Genomic DNA, 22,573 nt, shown 5'->3' on the forward strand with positions numbered 1-22,573 from the left:
TGTGGTCAGATATGGTCATGTCCACTAATTCCACAGAGGAAATGCTGACACCCAGGGTAAAAACCAAGTCCAGTGTATGACCATGGTTATGTGTTTGCACTTTGACATGTTGTTTGAAGTTAAAAGAAGTGGCCATATTTAAAAAGTCAGTTGCATTAACATTGGTGGGGTCATCAACATGAATATTAAAATCGCCACAAAGAACAATTCTGTCATAATTTAAAACCAGAGTAGATAAAAATTCAGGAAGTTCTGATAAAAACTTTAAAGACTTTCCACACTGCTTTAAAAAGTTAAAAAGACGGTTAAAATTTGATTTTGCAGCTCAGACTGCTGAAGAGCTGTGTCAGGGGACGCAGTGAGTGGTAGCGTTAAAGAAACGGATGTTTCTGGTTATGGAGTCACCAATTATTAGTGTGGTTGGGGAGAAAAGGGGATGAGGAGATGCTGGTTGTGGGGTTCCAGAGCAGGACTGAGCAGAATCTGCTTCAACACTGCGTGCGGACTGAGGATGGAGTGTGTGAGCAGGGTTGAGACGTCGGGAAGCTGAGGTTTTTGACCGGGATGACGGCCGCCGATCAGGCCCAGCAGCAGACCGGCGGCCCAGCGCGGGAGATGTAGCCGGTGGAGGAGATGCAACAGTGTTGGCAGGCACTATCCGCCGAAAGAGATCCGTATCAAGGAGACTCGAAGCCACAGGTGTATCCACTGGATGGACTGGAGTGTCATTGGACAGGGCTGCATAACAGTTGGAGAGGCCAATGTGCGGAGGAGAGGCAGCCCCGTCCGAGCCTCTCTTGCAGCCACGGACCACCACTTCAGCCCAGGTTGACTGATGCTTCGGAGTCGAGCAGGAGGAAAGCCTTGAAAGGGCAGAGGGGTCCCATAGCACGGTGTCCTGGATGTTAGCGGTTGCGCTAAGGGAAACAATCTGTTTGGCTTGTACTGAAGCCACATCCATAAAGCCAGTCAGCAGGGAATCTTTCTCTTTGAGTTCCTCTGAAAGTCTTCAGATGTCTTCCATAAGGTCAGCAATCTTTTTTTTTCGCTTTCTTAAGGAGTATGCAGTCCTCATGGGGCAGAGTTATCTCGGCTAGCATAACTTTAGTCGCCGGAGCTTTGTTGTGGTCAGTAGCGTTGATGCCGTCTTTACAGTCATCTATCTTAAAATCCATGTCGGATGACTAAAATCCTTAACCCACATAAAACTTAAGTTAAAAACTTAAGTTAAATAAAAGGATATAAAAAATGTAACGTAAAAGTGTGGATTAAAACTGGATAAGAGTCAGGTTTAAGACGGAGCTTCTGACAGGTAGCTACAGACGCCAACCGTTGTTAGTGAAGCCAGATAGCCGAAAAATACATCCTGGGTATGTTGAAATTTCTTCAAAGTATAGAGTTTCAACAAGCAGACAGGCGGTAAGGAAAACAGGGGAGGGTAAGGCCTCACCTCTTGTGTTGGATTGGCTCCAACATTATCTGAATCCGCATGTATGCATAAATCATCCACCCGCCACCCACCTAACCAATTATTTTCTAAGCTTTAGAGACCCCCACCTGCATGGACATTTCTCACCTCAGCTTTCCAGATGGTATCTTTATTGTGTGTTGTATTGATGTATGCGTGTGAGATTACTTTAATGATTAGAGAGGCTGCAGTCAGTCATTTCAAATGTTTCCATTCTCGCAGTAATGTCACAGCAAATATCATGGGACATTTAAGCAGAAAAACCACAAAAAAAGCTAGACAGCTGGACAGCAGATGGAGTGACCATGACAGAATTTCAGTCCAACTTCAGTTGCCATTATCACATTGGACTGACCCTGTAGAGGCTATTCCCACAGACTGCTTATTGATGTAGTTACACATTGGAGGAGTAAAAAAATCTTTGAGAGACAGATGCATTTACACTGTTTTGCTTTAAAGGTTCAGTGTGTAATATTTAGGAGGAGGAAGTGCAATATAACAAACATAACTATGTTTTCAGTGGTGTATAAAGACCTTACATAATGAACCGTTATGTTTATATTACCTTAGAATGAGCCATTTCCATCTACATACACCGTGGGTCCCCTTTCATGGATATCGCCATGTTGTGCTGCCATGTTTTTACAGTAGCCCAAACGGTAAAACGGCTCTACAAAGTCGTGATGTTGGAATGATCAGAATCTGTTTTTCCTCTTTAAAACTTCAGAAAAAAGAATAAAGTGTACATGTGACATAAAGAAGTATACAGAACTTTGATTTGTGCAAAATCACATATTGCATGTACAGTATCTCACAAAAGTGAATACACCCCACACATTTCTTTGAATATTTGATTATATCTTTTCATGTGAAAACACTGAAGAAATGAGACTTTGCTACAATGTACAAGTACAGTCTGTACAGAGTGTACAGTTTGTCAGTTTAAATTTGCTGTCCCCTCAAAATAACACATCACACAGCCATTAATGTCTAAATCGCTGGTAACAAAAGTGAGTACACCCCTAAGTAAAAATGTCCAAATTGAGCCCAATTAGCCATTTTCCCTCCCCCTAGTCATGTGACTCATTAGTGTTACAAGATCTCAGTTATGAATGGGGAGCAGGTGTGTTAAATTTGGTGTTATCACTCTCACACTCCCTCATGCTGGTCACTCGAAGTTCAACATGGCACCTCATGGCAAAGAACTTTTGCTCTACATAAAGATGCCCTAGACTATAAGAAGATTACCAAGACCCTGAAACTGAGTTGCAGCATGGTGGCCAAGACCATTCAGCAGTCCAACAAGACAGGTTCCACCGCATATTTTTCGTGTGTGTGTGTGTGTGTGTGTGTGTTTTTGGGGAAGGGGGCATGAGAGTCAGTGACAGTGGGGACCCGAGCCTTGTTGAGGAAGCCCACTGCAATCGCAAACAAAGTGTTCTTGTGGCGAGAGGTTTTGGTCCTGATGGACCGCAGCCTCCTGCCAGAGGGGAGTGTCTGAAACAGTTTGTGTCCGGGATGGAAGGAGTCAGAAGGGGTCAGTCCTGGAGGTGTACAGGTCCTGAAGAGATGGAATGTGACGACCAATCACCTTCTCTGCAGACCGAATGATACGCTGCAGCCAGTCCCTGGCTGTGGCAGCAGCATACCAGATGGTGATGGAGGAGGTGAGGATGGACTCGATGATGGCGGTGTATAAGTGCACCATCATTGTCTTTGGCAGGCTGAACTTCTTCAGCTGCCGCAGGAAGTACATCTTCTGCTGGGCCTTCGTGGGGAAGTCAGTACAGGCCTTGCCATGGTCGACCAAAGAAGTTGAATGCACGTGCTCAGCGTCATATTCAGAGGTTGTCTTTGCGAAATAGACGTATGAGTGTTGCCAGCATAGCCGCACAGGTTGAAGGGGTAGGGGGTCAGCCTGGCAGTGCTCACACCATACACCGCACACTGCAAATGATTACTGGAACCATGTCCTGTGGTCTGAGACTTATTTGGTTCTGATGGTGTCAAGCGTATGTAGCGGCAACCAGGTGAGGATTACAAAGAGGGAGTGTCATTGTCTGCTGGCACTGGGGAGCTACAGTTCATTGAGGGAACCATTAATGCCAACATGTACCGTGACACACTGTAGAAGAGCATGATCCCCTTCCTTCGGAGACTGAGCCGCAGGGCAGTATTCCAACATGATAACGGCCGCAAACACACCTCCAAGACAACCACTGCCTTGCTAAAGAAGCTGAGGGTAAAGGTGATGGACTGGCCAAGCATGTCTCCAGACCTAAACCCTATTGAGCATCTGTGGGACATCCTCAAACGGAAGGTGGAGGAGCGCAAGGTCTCTAAATTCCACCTGCTCCGTGATGTCGTCATGGAGGAGTGGAAGAGGGCTCCAGTGGCAACATGTGAAGCTCTGGTGAACTCCATTCCGAAGAGGGTTAAGGCAGTGCTGGAAAATAATGGTGGCCACACAAAATATTGACACTTTGGACCCAATTTGGACATTTTCACTTAGGAGTGTACTCACTTTAGTTGCCAGCGGTTTAGACATTAATGGCTGTGTGATGTGTTATTTTGAGGGGACAGCAAATTTACACTGTTATACAAGCTGTACACTAAGCTGTACACATTGTAGCAAAGTGTCATTTTTTCTTGTCACATGAAAAGATATAATCAAATATTTACAAAAATGTGAGGAGTGTACTCACTTTTGTGAGATACTGTACATATTTTGCAAACATGCAATGTATAGTATGGTTATAAAGGTTAGTTTGCTATTCATGTAGAGTGAAGTAGATGTCTCTGTGTTGTTTAAATGCTCTGATAATGCTAATCTAATACATCTTTGTAGCAGCATCCATGTTGATTCCACATTCCGACTTAAGAGCACATGAAAGCACACTGAATTCGGAAGAACAACTTCACAACTTGGGAAATGGGACCATCCGAGGAGCACTTGAATGCACCCTAAAATGCTGGTTTCAATTTGCAACCCTCACCACTAGATGCCATAAAACATACACACTGAACCTTTAAGTCTTCACTCTTGCATGCAGCAAGGCGACAGGAAGGACATGTATTTAAAAATCTGTGTTGGGTTACCATGTCCTCCTCTTTGTGTGGTTTTTGCTCCGCATTTCACCCACATTCCAAAGATCTGCAAGTAAGGTAGCTTTGATAAATAAAAAATTATATGATAATGAAATCATCTTTTGTCACAAATAAGCGCCAAGCATTGTTATTGGAGGTGAAATCTTAATTAGTCGCATGTGCAAATTAGCAGCAATAAAGAGGTCTGGTACACGGTGCTTTGATATTGTCAAAGCAACACGAGGCATGTAACACAGCTCTAAAGAGGTCAAATCAAATGTGTCCAAAATGCAAATGCGCTAGTTCAAAAAAACTGCACAAAGCAGTCTCAAAAATCATAACAACTTATGTCAAACACAGACAAACAGCACCAGCAAAGAACAGAGGTCAAAAGTTGAGACTAACCAACAGGGACACGATAGGCTGCACAATACTGTGTATAGGAAGGTGACTTTTTCATGGAGTGTTTATGTCATCTAGTAATGTTATTTACAAACACTCATGCATTTATGTGTTTAAGTTTTTGAAGACTTCATGGTAATTAGCACTCACATCCAGTGAAGATTTGAACAAGTTGATGTTATCATGCAAATAAATTCTGATGTTAATCAAGGGTATTAAAAGGGCCAGCTAATTATTAGGATGGCTTTTTTTTATTATTTATGTAATCTTTCAAACTGGGATCTAGCCATCTCTGTCTCTTCTCTTTCTATCTGCAAGTCTTACTCCTACAAATTTTCCAACTAATGGTACTTTTGCACATTAAAACCAAGATGTTTTTTAACAAACAGCACAAGGATCTACGACATATTCATCGTAAGATCAGAGTGGTTTATGCACTATGCAGTGGCGGTGAAATACCATCACTACAGCTTTAAAAGACCGCTTTAGATGAAATACTCTGACAGAAGGGAAAGTAAGGAGAGTTTGTTACATTATTCTGTAAAATGTACTACTACTGTTGCTTATGGTCACATTTCAACTGTAGTGGAAGTTGGACTGAGAAACTTCTGTCAGACAGTTTCATTTCACATTAACTCTCCAGTCCTTCTATGCTTCTGCATGTGAACTAATTGCTAATGAGCATAATGAATCTTTTTTCCCACTGAAGATTTATTTATGTGATTACCTGGATCTAAATCTCTTTTAGCAGCATAGACAGATGAGTTAGTGTCCATATCTTATTTTAAATACACTGTTCGAATACATTATTAAACCTTTAATTTCAAGAAGAAATTCCAATTCTTTATTCATTTTAGCAGGACGTTCAGTTTCAGTTTTTTTCTCATCAGTCACTCCTAATTTGCTTATTAATCCAGTATTACATTTTTTGTCTTTCTGTGAAGAATTTGTCACAGCACCACTTAGCCATAATTCATAACTCATAATGAATTTAGAAACATCAAAATATGCAATACATACAAATTGGCATCAGTTGACAGTCTCTGTACATAATTTAATGACTTCACTCTGAAACTTTATCATTAACTCTCTTCACATCTGTGATAAATGGATGCACAGTTGTACATCGCAGTAGAGCATCCTGGAGTGCAGAATCTAGGGATGTTCCCATTTATATGCTTCACACACACTCCATACTGCAGGGGTACATAGAACGAAGCCAATCTGATATATTCTGTATCAATGAGATTTATTAAGTCTGATAAATAATGTAAAATATGCATGAACAAAGTATAATTACTATAATAGGGAAAAACAACAGAAGAAGGCAGATTTGGTTGAGGAAGAAATCAGCACAACTAAGAAATGTGATGTTGGCAGCTGGACATTGTATGGATTTGATGGACGATGAACATTGATTACATGGACAATAGAACTAATTCAGGCTTCATTTCACTTCACAGGGCTTTGAACAATTAATGCACCAGCTTGCAGCTTCCGATTGCTGCGAATAGGAAGGAGTCAAGGCTGTTTTTTTAGAAAAGCTCCTCTTGTCTGTTATCCACAGAAACACAGTCTATAATGCAGAGTGTAAAACCCAAGAGACTACAAGCCTCATAAATGCAATACATTTGAAATTCTAATGAGCATAAATAATTACACCTTTATCAGACTTCCCTGAGAGGAACTTGGAAAATGTCAACCACACACACATACATTCTCACAAATACACAATCAACAAGGACAGACATCAGTGATGCAAAGAGTCAGACAATAATTTCTGCACCTGCAGCAGCAATTTCAGAACAACTTTTTTTGAAAGCTGCTGTGTGTGTTTATGTGTAATGTAATGTTTTACATTTTACCCTCTAAACCGGCAAAATGTTAGAAATCTGTTAACTGGAGCATGTTTTCTGCTGAATACTGGAAAGGTTGGAGTTCTTGCTCGTTTGACTGTCGCTGTGTGTCCCCCATCATCCAGCATTGTTTTCTGGGTATTCTGGAGATATAAGGAGGGGTTCCTTTACATGGCCAAGAAAAAAAGTGGAGTGGGATACAGACGGCAAAACAAAAACAGTGCTTCAAGGTAGTGCGTGCATGCACATCACAACATGATATCAGCTGCTTATAAGGCAAGACAATCTCAAGAGAAAAAAGTGCATGAAAATACATAAAAGACAATTTCTTACAAGTACAACAACAGCGTTTCAACATCAATCTTCTGGGTCACATGTTAAATATTACCTGATGAAGATGTAATGTCAAAAAGTTGTTATTGTAGTTTGCACAATAATTAAAATGAATTGTGCTTTTGGGATCATTTGTTTAGTGTATGGGCAACTTTAGCAGTAAAAGGAATGACTGAAAGTAACAGTTAACAGAAAACAGCAGTATGGAGTAAATTTATACATTTTTTTGTGATGAATAAATGAGTTATAAAATTGCTTGTTATTGAGATAATTTACATCCGTTAATTGGTTAAATAGTTAGTTCCAGACAAGTAACTATTTCCCAAGACAATTAACACTTGTTAACTTGTCTGTTTGTGCCTGAAAAAGCTAAATGTTATTAATTGCTAAATAACATTTATTATTTATGTTAAATAAATATTATTGTTCTGCAGCCCCATGAATGACAAATAAATGTACCTTGAACCTTAAACCCAATTACTAGACGGTTACAAAGAGAAATACCATTTAAAATGAATTTAGAAAATTAGGATAAATTAATATTTGGAGTTTTATAGAAAAGCTGAATCATATTTGTTAAAACCTTGAACACACACACAAAGACAAGCAAGAAGAAAAACAGCAAAGTAGTAAATAAAGGGCAGCTTTGCACGGGAGCGCGCAAAGCTGCCCTGTGTGAGAGCTGAAGTGTTTTCTGGGGTTTATCTTTTGACATCGCTCACCTTGAGGCCACAGCTGTGCAATCACATGTCTACTTCAACGAAACACTGTAAGCATTATTAGTTGCTCAAAGTTTCAGAGAGTTTGACGTGACTAGTGCTGTTTTCTGGGCTAGCAGGCACCAACTAGTCTGAGCTGAGAGTCTCTGTCTCTTACATGCAGTAACTTCTAGTTACGAGATGTAGAGGAGGGAGGGTCTACTGAGATTCGGTGTGGATTTATGTATGCTTTCTCTTAACTGTGGCTAAACTGTCTTATAGTGGACAAATAAACTTTCTCAGTAACAAAATGAGTAACAAAAGTTTCAAATGCATGCATGGTTATCTTTCGTTCTTGATTTAAACTCTCAGTAACAATAGTTTCAAATGCATGTGTGGTTAATTTTCGTTCGCATTCCTCCTGAGTAGTGCCGTCACTGATTGAAGGGGGACATACATACACAATATGGGGTGACCCCTGGATTCCCCTGTTTGAAAAGAGAGTAAACCAAATGCATTTCCTCCTGTGTTTAAACATGTAGTTGGTATTTAGGTTACACAATCAGTCCATGCACTTAACAACGATGGCAATGGGTTAAAAGAAATAGCCCGTGACTTGTTGTAAACAACAATGAAATAGACTAGTGTTATTTTTCGTTCTTGTTTTAAACTCCACCTGTATGGCAGTAGGAGGTAGGAAGCGATCATGTGATAACAGTATAGTATGAGACTATGCCATAGTATTTGCTCGACTGTTGCATTGAAAATGGCTTCAATTTAAATGTAATTTGTCCTCCAGTTCAACTTGAGAATAAATTGTACTGCTTACAAGTAATTAAATGAGGTGTTCTTTTGCAGAGACAGAATCTCTGCTTATATTATTATCCTCAGTCATGGTTCTTTTTGTGTGCCACATATTATCTTAAATTATGTTTATGGGTTTTTTGTTTGTATGTTTTAATTTTTTATAGCGAACTTCAGGGAGAATCAATCATACAAATGTCTGGTTATTTAGAAAGACTTTAGGCTTTAAGCTACACTACTCAGAGGTAAGCAGCAAATGTTCCACCTGCATGTGTAATTATTTTTCATTCTTGATTTAAACTCGTGGGATTATGCGTGGCGCGAGTGATTATTATTCATTCTCGCTTTTAAACTCTCGGTAACAAAAACGATTCAACTAGTTATTGTGCCTCGTTAGGAACTGTTATGCGAATGCCTTTAGTGTAGGCTAAAACTGTGGATGGTATTGTCTGTGTGTCACAGCGGGTGTGGTTATGAGAATAGGATGGGTTCACAGCTAGTCGTTTTGACATGACTGTGCGAAATGCGTGTGTGTATTCACCTCCATCTATCTCTGCACAGACAATAATGTTAGCCTGACTGTTATTGCGGGATAAAAAATGTGTAAGTGTAGCGCTGATGTTTTATCTTTAGAGACAGTAATGCGCCCATCAACCTGCTGAAGCAAGCGCCTGTCGGCTTGCACTGAAAGAGCGAAACTTGAATGTAGAAAAACTATATGTTACGAGGAGCAAACTGTATGCGTGAGAACACAAAACAGATGTCTCTCACATGATGTTTACAAATGCGTGCGCGAGTGTTTATTTCTCGTTTTAAAACTCTCAGTAACAAATATTTCAAATGCATGTGCTCCTGCAACATAGGGAAAGAGGCTCCGTGGCTCTCCTCCCTTTATAACCGATTTGCAGGAATGGGGCATTCCTCCTGAGTAGTAACGTCACTTACCGAAGGGGGACACCCACACACACACCCGCAAGACGGGATGATCCTGGTACTAATACGGATTCCCCTGTTTGAAAAGAGAGTAAACCAAATGCATTACAACTGTTTAAGCATGTATTTAGGTTGAGCAAAACAGTCCACTCACAACGATGGCGATGAGTTCAAAGAAATAATTGTGACTTTTTGTAAACGACATTGAAATAGTGTTATTTTCCATAACAAACAGCCATCACATCCATACCATTTTCCGGTTTTATACTGCATCAAAGAGCGTCGGACATTATGTGATTTAAGCTGTCTATCTACTATCCTAACAATAGGAGACCATTTTAAGTATCTGAGAAATAAAAGTTTTTCCTGATCTGAAAACTTTACCATACCATGGCTGTTACAGAGACTGATGGTTTTGATTTTAGACTACAACATCCTTTTAGTCTAATTGTGTCGGGTCCTTCAAACAGCGGTAAAACATATTTTGTGAAAATGTTGATTGAAAATGACGATAAGTTCATTTCAAAACAGATTTTTCGTGTCGGCAACCATTGTATGACCAGTTATTGAAAATTAGAAATGTGAATTTCGTTGAAGGATTGCCATCTTCTTTATGTGATGATACATTGTTGCCTTTAGATAAAAACAATTTGTTGATTATTGATGATTTAATGAGTGATGCTAGCAATAACATTGAGGTCCAAAATGTGTTTACAAAATATGTGCATCATAGAAATTTAAGTTTTTTATACCTAGTTCAAAAGTTAGCCATACTATTAATTTGAATACCAATTATCTTGTTTTGTTTAAAAATCCCAGAGATAAAGTCATGCTAATGGCTAGACAAATGTTTCCTGGGAAGAGTAATTTTTTTATGGATTGTTTCGAGGATGCCATGAGTGTTCCTTATGGTTACTTGATGATTGATTTTAAAGCTAAGACACCTGATGATTTGACTTGCTTTCAGACCTGCCTGTTGTGTATGTGCCTAAGAGAAAGTAAATAAACATGTCTGATCGCATTAAAAGAAACCTGTCTTTACTGCAAACTATGCACGGAGCATCTCCGTCTCAGAGAGTGAATATTATTAAATCTGCATCACCAGACCTTTTGGTAGAGTTATGCGAAATATCTTACAATGTTTTAAAAGGTAAAATTCCTTTAAATAAAACACAGTATCAAAAATTAAAAAAGAAAAAGGCGGGGATTAGACTGCTCGCCAATAAAAAGGTTTGCGCTTCAAAGGAAAAGAAGACGTTGCTTAAACAGTCTGGCGGTTTTCTTCTCCCCCTCCTGAGTATCGCTGTGCCTTTTATAACGAGTCTTATTGGTTCAAGACAAGCTTAGATGACTATGGAGTATGCACAAAAAATGTTTCTGGTACCTAAACAACAGCTTGATCTTTTAAGAAGACCCCCGGCACAGGAGTCTATTCGAGAAACTGTTGAAAATTACCTGGATCGTACTATAAAAGACATTTTGGATCAAAAGACTGAAGATCTTCATGAAAAAGCAAAAAACAAGGAGAAAAAGACCAGAACACACTAACTTTGTCAATGCTGGTTGCTGAGGATTTTCACTCTTCAGAGCAGAAGAATCAAGAAGGAAGAGATTTTGTTTTTGAAGAAGTTTTAAAAAACATGGAATAAAGCTCAGCATATTTTGGATAAAATGTCCTCCTCAAAAAACATATGTGCATGGACTGAACATCGGTAGTTTGTGTTTAACGGTAATGTTATTAAAGGGTCTCATGTGTATGATTTGATAAGAGGAGTGACTGCTTCTCACAACGTGTCTGACAGCCAGAGACCTACAGGTTGGGATGAGTATCTGCAATCGTTGGCTATATTGAATGTACCTTTATCAGTTGTACCAAATCAACAGGTCAAAAGAAATATTTATGAGATTAAGAGAAAGACTTTTGGAGAATCCCCTCCTCTTATTACTGGTCCACCATCTACACCTCTTGTTACCAGAGGGCATCGATTAGTAAACAATGAAACAAATCCATTTGTATCTCCTAAAATGCGATTGAGTGATTGGATAACTTTTCAATTGTATATCGTTATCAGTTTTAAATAAATACATAGAGACATAACTTTATCATTTCAAAGTGTTTTTATTTGTATCACCATAATAACAAAAAACATTGTCCTACACGTTTCAATCTATAAATCATTTTGATGATGAATGGCACACAACTTCTAATATTATTATACACATTTAAAAGAATCTGATACTTGGACACACTGGTTACATTCTGCATAATTATTTTTGACCGCATACAACCGAGGGTGTTATTTTTTTCACAAATTTGCACACCATAAAATCATAAACATTACTGTTGAGAAAGACAGAAAAGGATTCAGGAAAATGTGAGTATACCGGAGAGTTCCCAAAACTGTCAAAGAATGATCCCACACCCTGCTTGTCAATATAGATAGCGACCCAGTGTTGTCCTCCCAGGTGGGAGGGATCTGTGTTTACCACCAACATGGCAGGTCTCTTTTTAACAACTGATTTAGGAAGCCAGTCACTAGCAAATACTCCAAGAAAGAGGCCTGGCTTCACTACCTTATCAAGTACTTTTGACAGTTCTATCGTATTCATACTATCGTCTGTATATATACTATATCCTGGTAAATCACCACCCGCTCGGGCTGTATAATATGCAAAGTACTTGTCCGCATTGTGAGCATATGGATGGTACATGTTTGCTCCTTGTCTAATACTGATATTTTACGGGTCTAAAGTGTAGCTTTATTATCACTTTCCCGTAAAAGGGATATGTTGATTCTGATCTGTCTTGAGAGAAATCTCGGTACTATCAATGTGTGTTTTGCAGAGCCTCAGATAGTGTGGTCTGACATAAGTATTTGTGATCATATGGTTGTTTGGACCCGATATATGTACTATTCTTAAAAGGTGGGACGTAACTATCCCCTACCGTTTGATGATTAACAATATCGGTATAAACAAATATATTATACATCCCTACATTAACATCGGCAGGATGTGGCGCCAAATACGGCATCTGTGTCAACACTGTGTTAGTTCGTGGCTGAGATCTAAATGTTGCAATTCCCTCGTGAGTTTTAAAAGCTGATAAATCCCAATATTTGCACAAGTTTTCTTTGAAACGTTAATTCTATGTCTTTTGTAGGTAAAATGCTTACTCTGTTAGTAACATTGTTGTAATCAAGCTCAATGTCACCCATGTCGTTTTCAGATAAACAACTGTTTAGTTCATTGACATGTGAACATAGTTCATGACATTGTTGTATAGAACCCCTGTGTCGCTGATAGAACTACCCTCTTGTTGGATTTTTTATCAAACACAACAAATTTTGAGTCTTCTGATGAAAACGATTTCCATGTTTTTGGATATTGTATTTCTATCAAACCCATCCAAAGGTTTCCAAAGTTTGCTATTGTATTGCTCGGGTAAAATAATGCAGACGAGTTGCTGGGCAGCATGACAAAAAAATCCTCTGTATCCATTTATACATGTGTTTGTAATCTGCTAAGGTAGCTGAATGACCTGTTTCTCCAAAATCAACAAGTTAAATTTATCTGGCCATCCAACCCATTTGACTAACACCATGTCCCGGCCTTGTCTTTTCTTTCTAGATAAAATCTTTTCTATTTTAAATGTTTTGTTTTTATCTATAATAAATTTTTGCATCTCTTGCTCATAAATGTCCCCTGTAATATTTCACCGTCATAGTCCTTTAACCTGTAAACAGGATGGTCCCTTGACACGCATTCCTTTCATCAGTATAATTTTGCTCGTAAGCTTTTTTAAAAAGGCCGCGTAGTTTTGAAATTCTTACAATATCGCCCACCTCATATTTAAAACGAATTACTATTTTATCTTATGTTTTATACAAGTTGTTAAATACGATGTTTTCATTGTCTTTTGTTACATCAATAGGTTTCATTTTAATACTACGACGATAACTATGATTGTAGGAGGTGACTAAATCCTGCAATATATCTACGTATCATTTAGAATTATTGGCTGTTAAATAACGTCACATTTTAGATTTCAGAGTCCTGTTAAAACGCTCTACTACAGATGCCTTAGTCTCATTTGATGTAGTAAAGTGTACGATACTATTAATTTTCGTTAACGCATCGAAATCTTTGTTTAAGAACTCTTTTCCCTCGTCTGTTTCAATTTTATGCGGTATTCTACATTCAGCTAAGATATCTTTAAAGGAGGCTGTGACGCATTTACCACTCTTATTTTTTAAACAACACACCCATGTGTATTTTGAAAACAAATTTATACACGTTAATAAATAGTGTACCCCATCATTTTCAGTAGAATAAGCGGACATGTCGACTAAATCTAGGTGGAATTGCCAATCTATTGAATTCACTAAAACCTTGTTCCTCTTAAAATGCACCGGAGCCGTCTTGTGTAGAGTACAGGCATCTTGCTTCATGAGCCAATTTTCTAGGTCTGAATCTGCGTACCGAACTCCAGTAGTGTCAAAAATGGCCTTTTTAAGTTTTTGCTTGCCTCCGTAACCCCCTGCATTTTCTGTCGCATAGTATATATTCCTCATCACCTCCTACATGATCTTTGTTGCAAAGACTGACACTTCAACTTCTGAGTTCAAGTATTTTATTTCCAACGACATACGCAACATATCCATCAGCAATTACAAGTATACGCTTTTCAGAAAATCAGTACACGCACCTATGTTTTTACAAACCAAAGATTCAGTTAAGCAATACATCACATCAGCAACATCGACATGTTGTTTTCTGGTTAGCATTAAAACACACAAATCAATGCTAAAAGTACAAAAACAAAACACATGACCCATATGAAACTCATTATCGTTCATAGGAAAAACATTTGCTATAATGAGTAGAGTAGATTTCACATCTGCATATTTATCAGCTGTCATTGATACGCACCATGATACGCCATCCAGAGGTCATTCGTCTAACACATTCTGTCTGTTTGTCAAATCTAGAACACCATGGTGTCCTATCTGTGTCACATATCGCATTGTTAACAGCTTCACACAACAGTGTTCTCATCTTATACACAATGTATCTCTTTTTGATATGGTTTAGTAGACTAGATACATTCCCCATTGTTTTTAGTGTTGTTCCCCCTTCCAGATGTCCAGAGATTCCTTAACTGTTGTACTCACACTGTCCTCCACTCTAACTACCCGTTTAAGCGAAGCAATGAGAAAATTGTTCCTCAGCCAAGGACCACAAAGCCGGTGCTGAACCACATCTCCCACTCTTTAGACGTGATGGGGTAGCCTTTTTGTTGCTCTGGGGTTCCCATCCTTGCCTTTTAAATGATAGAATCGTCCTTGCACGATCTAAAAAAGATGTAGGATTCTGGGTCGTAGACTTCAAGGTCTGTTTCTACACGGTAGAGCTCTCCAGGCACAGACCCGCACCATTGTGTGGTATAGACTCCTTTGAAGCACTCATATCTTTACAGACTTTGTTTCTGAAGTAATTCCAGTCTTTGGCTGAAAAACTAATGTGCGGTGTGCTTTCACAAAGAAAAATTCATCAAGCTCTCTTGTATAAAGATTAACTGTTCAATGCTCAAACAAGAATCCCGACATTCTAATAGAGGATGAGGTTTCACACCCCCATGTCTTTGTTGTTCAACCTTGCTATGACCCCCAATCTTTTTTTATTATTATTATTATTTTTGTTTTTTATTAATGAATTTTAAATTTTTTAATTAAATTTTATTTTTTTGATTAATTTTATATATATTTTTTTATAATTTTTTGATTAATTAATTTTTTTATTAATAAAAAATGTATTCACGCGCACGACTGTTACGCGCATCATGCGCATGCACGTTCACATGCACGCACTTTGCTAACCTTTATTTACTACTCAGCAACAAGTAAACCAAACAGCAGCAGCTCTAACTGTTTATAGAGTAACACCAAAACTGTCAGAGGATTGGGTTACTATGGGGATGGAGACTAAAAACCATGATAACATTTATGTGCTGCTGGCACAAGATTCAGTTTTCACATGTGGAGTTTTATAGAGAGGTAATCACATCAACTTCACCATGGGTTACTGTATCAGTTGTCAAAGGACAACAAACTCTGCTTTAATTGGATTGGATCTATTTTTGAATGTTGTGACTCCCTGAAATCAGAAATAGAAATGCTCGCATTTTTTGAAACGTGAAATAGCTTCTACGCTGCTTTGAAAGGGGGAAAGAATTAAAGGACTTGATGAAAAAAGATATCCTGCATGGATTATTATTTAGAGCATGGGGTCTACAAACATTTCTTGAGAGATGCATGATGATACAGCAAACTATTTCTACAAAGATTTCTATTCCAAATGAATAAACTGCATCCTTTTTTTATCCACTTCTCCAAGGATATGTCCATGTGGTTGAGTCTGAGCATTAGAGCTAGCTAAAATGAGATGACAAAAACAAGATTTGAAGACTTGTAACTTTAAATCCTCCAGAATTGCATTATTTATTATAATATAGATTATTGACTAACGTTTAATCTAGCAACATCATCAGGTCAAATTTTTCATTTGTCCTGTACTTTTCTTTTATTACATTTTTGTCACAGCTGGAGCACCTCATGTGGACATTGATATTCTTAATGAACCCCAGCTGACAGACAAATTAGCCCTCACTTGGTGATCTAAAAGCAGCACATAGATCTTCAGCTTCCTATTTGGTTTAATCTACTGCCACCAATAACTGCTGATGAACTTGTGAAAGCTGGATCGTCCATCAAACAACAGGCTGAGTGTGGATGATTCAGACACGGCTGGGGAGTTGGTGAATTGCTTTATAGTCAGTGTGGGATATTTGTCCTGATGTTATGTGGTTATGTAAAAACCGATGCCTATCAGGCACCATTGAGCTTAAATAGATCTCAATCACCAACATCTTTCACAATGTATGATATATTGTGTGGTATATACAATGAGCATGGTGGACTAAAGGGTCCAATCCATGGACTGACTGGTTCCTCCATGCACAATAGGAACCAAATTTATTACTAAATACTCAATACTGAAGGCCACATTGACCGCACAGACTGCACGATAAAAAATCAGCTATACAATCTCAAAATTTATTGAAGGATGCACCAATCCAATACGCTGTATCGCTATCTGGGCTTATATCTACCTGATTATTCTGAAGTTGTAATCTATAAGATTCCAGTCCTGGTTGATTTTCCACTTCCACAGTCACTATGGTAAAAGCAAGAGTGATTTAAAGCTGCACGCAACAAACACTCATTGAGAAGCTTTTTCATCAGAAATACAACGGAAGAGCAACTTCTGTATCTGTTAACGGTGCACCCAAACAAACTCAAGGTGTTTAAATAAAGAAGTCAGTTTCATTTCAACTGGGACCTGAATGATTTCATTACCATAAAGTCTTTATCTAACAGTTCACTGTGGCTGTTCCTTCCTGTTACATTAATGCAAAAATAAGACATGATCCGCTGAGGGAAAAGTGCTGAAAATCCCTGTCTAGCACTAACGGTGGTGACAAATACATTGCATTTTATGTGGCTTCATGTGTTCACAATAAAAGCCACCCCTTGTTTTGCCAGTTAAACACCTTTTAATGTGAATCAGTAGCAGTAGATTGTTTCGTTTGCATTAGCATTAACCTAACTCAGCTCTGAGATAGTGTAAAGCAAGATAAAAGTAAAGAGTGGCTGTTTTCAATGAGATAAAATGATGCTGTATTACATACGTGATCATTCTCTGTGAATCTCTAATGCGTGTGAAGTACATTTAACCCAGTGGAGGAATGGTGTACTCAACCACTAACAATGAAAACTTCTTAATGGAGAGATAATTACTCCTTTAGTACATGGCTACTCCAAAAAATTGCCCACCGTGAATAGATTCAAAAATGGGATTTGATTTTATGAAAATCTTGAAGTGGATCGAGTCTCTGCCACGATTTTACTTATATCCATCAGGAAAAAAAATATAATTGATGCATCCCTACTTAAAATGTAAGAGCACATCTTTGAGGGATTCTTCTATAAATTGAGTTCAGTTATCCGTGAAAAAAGACCTCAGGTTGAATCCTTTACGTGCCACTTTACGCTAGAGAGTTCGATCCATGAAAGGAGGCTTCACATCAGATAAAATCTATCTGCCCCCTTCCCTACCACCACGCAGTTCAGGGAGTGCCACAGGGCTTATCACCCCACCCTCAGCTTGAACTATAAATGGGGCTGACATCCAGCTGAAGAGGCTGTGTGGTATCACAGATAAAGCTCCCTGTGTTCTCCTCCTCCCTGATTCCACACTGAAGAAGCCCTTGTCTAAATCAATTACAGTATACAGTTATAGGTGAAGGCTGTTTCAGTGAGTCCCATGGATCTCCTTATTCCCACTCTGGGACATGAGTGTGATACCAAGTAAGGTCTTCCCCACTAATCATGCTGCTATACACAGAAAAGCATCAACATTTAATAGGTTCTGATGCAAATAAAACCCAAACCTATCACAGATTGACTGTACAAACATTGCATTATTTTAACAGTGACTTCTTACAAATAAAATTTGTCTTTTGACTGTAGATTTTATGTGCCACCTCATCACTGTTATAGCGGAATGGTGAGTGTAGTCAGTGTTTAATTAAAATGTTATTTTTTATAAATATTGGAAGCAGCAACTTACTTCTGGAATTCTGGTGACTGTATGTTTATAAGAATTGCACTGTGTATTTATTTCCTGAGAGTACAATCATGATACAATACATTTACCAAATCCACCCAACTCCAGTACGCAACACCTGCACATAATACTTATTTATTCCAGCATCCTTTGCACTATGCTCCATCGCACTGTGTACATGTGTACATTTATGCATGTATGTGTATGTTTACCACATCCACCTCCGACATGTACATAATAATAATAATGGTAATAATAATTCACTCCTGCATCCTTTGCCCTCTGCACATTCTCTCAACACATATTTGTGTTCTCTATACTGTAGCCTGTGTTTGATTTTATTATTGAATTATTGTATAAGTAAGCACATCGTGAGCAATGGACAATCCAGAGTCAAATTCCTTGTATGTGTACACATACCTGGCAAATAATGCTGATTCTGATTCTGATATTACATTGCTGGTCTCCCATACCCACAGTATAGGAGACTAATAGCTAGTTTTGTAAAAAAAAAAAATAATAAAAAATAATAATAAAATTGCTCTTTTCTTGACCTGATTTTGCAATATTAGTGCAAATATAATACGAGCTAGAAAATGATCATTATTAAGTGAGTTTATGTGGAAAATAGCTATGGGAACTGAAGATTCTGTAATCATGTTTGATTCCACCATTTCAATAAAGGTTTAAGATGTATGTTTACTTCCAACAAAAAAAATCACACACATTTCCCCAATTTAGATCCCTGTATGCTGGAAATAAACAACTAATACTGACAAACAGTAGTGATTATGTTTCCTAATATGAGGTCTTTGTGCTCAGGCCGTGCAGAGTACAGGGTAATGGTTGTGTAGCTTCCCAAATGTTTTTTCTTCACATATTGTAACCTCTAAGCAAACATGTTAAGTTGCCAATCTCCATGCACACGTTGCCACATCAAAATATGCATTGGCTGGAACAAAGGACAAAGTTAATGTGTCTTAATTTTTACAGCAATTATTTCTGTAAAACGTACCTATCCATCCTAGGGAAATTTCCTATAAAGTTGTTCATCACTTTCTGGATGATATCATCCCACTTCCAACCTCCTTCTGTCCTCCTCTTTCTCCTCCTCACTCATGGCCTGTTATCAGCATCAGGTAACCAGACTTAATATGCTTCAGTAGCATATTGTTGCTATGCTGTTTCTGTGTGCTGCCAATGTCCTCATCTGTCAGTAATCACTCCCCCAATTCTCCCTCTTCTGTCTCTACCTTGCTATGCTCTTCCTCAGGTAACAGGTTCTCCTACTGCCACGCCTGCATGCTGGTTGCTGGTGTCTGGTGCTACGCTGGAGTTTTTGCTGTAGGTCCCCTGTCAGGCTGGGGAGAGTATGGGGCAGAGCCTTACGGGACAGCGTGCTGCATCAACTGGCATGCTCCCAGCCACAACTCTGCAGCTATGAGCTACATCGTCTGCCTCTTCTTCTTCTGCTACATTGTGCCCTGCATTGTAATTTTTCTGTCCTACATATTCATCCTGCTGACCGTCCGGGGCTCCCGCCAGGCTGTTCAGCAGCATATGTCACCACAGAACAAGATCACAAATGCGCATGCACTTATCGTTAAGGTAAATGCATAGGTTCACTTGCCGAGATATTATAAAGGTAAATATGTGTTTACATGAAAATTTTATGTTGTCTCTTTTCAGCTTTCTGTGGCAGTTTGCATAGGTTTCCTGACAGCATGGAGTCCATATGCCATTGTGTCCATGTGGGCAGGATTTGGTAACCCAGAAGCTGTACCACCTATGGCTTTTGCTTTGGCAGCTATCTTTGCCAAGTCCTCCACCCTTTACAACCCTATTGTCTATCTGGTCTTCAAGCCCAACTTCCGCAAGTCCCTGTGTCGGGATGTGGCCCAGTGCAGAAGGACACTCTGTGGATGTCTGTGTCAGCACAACTCTACACAGAAGGGAACTTGCCGGCAATCCCATCATGAAGAAGAGTGCGACTCCACAAGATTGTCAAATGGACTACCAGAGAACCACGGGACCTGCAGACACTGTCCTCACCGTGAAAGAGTCACTGGTACCAGAGAAAACATTACAGACTACAGCCCCCAGCAGACTGCCAGAATACTTAAAGGATCGCAACATAGTGAGGTGGCTGTCAGTCAGCTCTCCAATGAGTTGCAGAGTGACTTCCTCTAGAGACACAAACACAGCCGCACAGGAAAAAAGATAGCAAGAATGAAGGTTGAAAGATACTAATTGCAAGTTGGGGAAAAAGGGAAAACATAATTTAAAAAAAGATTAAGATTAATGGAAGTTAAAAAAAAGAACTCTGAAGGTCAAAATTAAAAAACTAAGAATTCCTCATGCCTCAAATATGTGACACTGCCAAACAAATCAACAAAAAAACATTTGAAGCCAACACAGGAGAATAAATGAGCCAAACAACATACAACCACAGATGTGATGATCAATATTTCATCAAGTCAAATTAACACATTAAGTCAAATTAACACAACACTAGCTGGTCACTTTGACTGATCAATAATAAGCAAACAAGACTGAGATGCAAATCAATTCAAGGTGGATTTAGTGAAAGGAGCAGATTTTGAAACTTCTACCCCCTAAACCAGAGGTTGGCTAATAAGTTTGGCATCGGGCAAGATTTTTTTCAAGCCGTTACATGGTGGGCCAGAACATAGTCAAATTATTTCAAACCCTTGGACACTCATGTGCTTAGCTTAGTTGGTAGAGCGCGGGTCTCTCGTTGGAAGAGTTGTATGATCGATCCCAACATCCTGCGGATTATTTTTTCTCCGTTGTTAAACAAATTGATTATAAGGACACTTTTGCACATGCTCACAATAAAGCATGTGCCGCAGTGTGTGTGGACTCTTACTTTAATTTCCCTGAGGAAATTCAGAGGAATCCAATCACACATTTACTGATGGCTTTTTCAGAGGTGTCAAACAAGCCAGAGACTCTTTTAAATGTCCTTCAGAACCTTTCAAAGTAAAAGCTCTCAATAAAGTCAACATGAAGCATTGCTGCCAAAACATTCTCATGCTTTTATTTTGTAGGCACAATCACTTAAGAGGGAGTGATTTTGTGAGTAACTGTTGCTATCATGACTGAGATCTATTATAGCACCAGCCGCTATCAATTTATTTATTTTTCATTTTTCTGCTATCATAGCAATCTGGCTGTGGGCCAGATATTATTGCTGGTGGGCCAGTTCTGGCCCGCAGGCCACCTATTGCCAACCACTGCCCTAAACCAACTTTTATGTATTTATTTCAAGTTCTGTTTCAGTTTGATTTGATAGGTATTTATTTATGCATGCTTGTTGTTATCTAAGAGGAAAATAGTTCTGTCTCTTCTTTGCTGAGAATACATTATGGTTTAAAAGCCTCAGCTAATTTAAATAAAATGTATCAGCCTTTACACATGTCTAGATTATAGGTCCACTAGGAGGTAAAGAACAAAGCACCAAAGAAAAGATTTGGCCTAGTAAGCCCAGTGTGATGTGTAAAAATGAACATTGACTCCCTACAATTTACCCAGGGGTTGGCATATTGATTCCTCTGCAAAGAGGAGTTGCCAATGTCAATTTTGTCTAATCAGCTGTGTCCAAGACAGCAGGCATGACTGAATTAAAAAAGCAGAAGAATTGGAGGCAGGACCAAATTTACAACACTCAGTAAGCTCTAATATCTCTCAACATACACTATGTAGAGACTTTGTTTAAGGATGTGAAATAAGCTAAGTGTTCAAAAAAACAGACAGCTGTCCATTATCGATGTATGTTTTCACACATTGGCATCTTTCACCAGTATGATAAAATATGCATCCTTTGTCAGACTACTCTTTAGCAGTTGTTACCAGATAGTGAGAGAAAGAAAAAAATCTGGTGGTTTATTTATACTGTATGTGTGTGTATTTTTCTAATGTGCCTCTATGAGTGTGCGCTTTCATGGGCGGAAGTACAAGTGTACAGCTCCTGAGAGATGAGAACACTGTAACAACAAATTCTTTTGGGCCTGACACACAAACAACAAAACAACACTGAAATGGCCATGTTAATGATGTTCCTCAAGCCATTATAAAAAAGGGCAGTAATTAACTTTATTTCTATGCATGGATATAGTCCACTTGCCTTTAGTGCTCTACTTGCCTCTTGCAAAAGAGAGGGCCTGTTGTTCAATAAAAGGGTTTGCAACATGAGAGACACAAGGCTTTGCATCAGCACCTGCCAACATTATTCTAATAAAAAATGCCCAGCGAGCATAGTTGAGCATAGTGTTTGTCCAACA

General features: G+C 38.8%; 1 protein-coding gene across 1 annotated transcript in view; it reads left to right on the plus strand.

Annotated features, from left to right (window-relative positions):
- The window catches only part of opn7b (opsin 7, group member b), an 80,238-nt gene extending 59,755 nt beyond the window's left edge, over positions 1-20,483 (plus strand). The window contains exons 5-6 of the mRNA XM_046056823.1: positions 19,543-19,877; positions 19,959-20,483. Of these exons, the coding sequence (XP_045912779.1) occupies positions 19,543-19,877; positions 19,959-20,459 (836 nt within the window). The 3' untranslated portion in view covers positions 20,460-20,483. The remainder of the gene's footprint in view (positions 1-19,542; positions 19,878-19,958) is intronic.
- The last annotated feature ends 2,090 nt before the right edge of the window (positions 20,484-22,573 follow it).

This window comes from Micropterus dolomieu, linkage group LG08 (assembly GCF_021292245.1).
Source record: "Micropterus dolomieu isolate WLL.071019.BEF.003 ecotype Adirondacks linkage group LG08, ASM2129224v1, whole genome shotgun sequence".
Lineage (NCBI taxonomy): Eukaryota > Metazoa > Chordata > Actinopteri > Centrarchiformes > Centrarchidae > Micropterus > Micropterus dolomieu.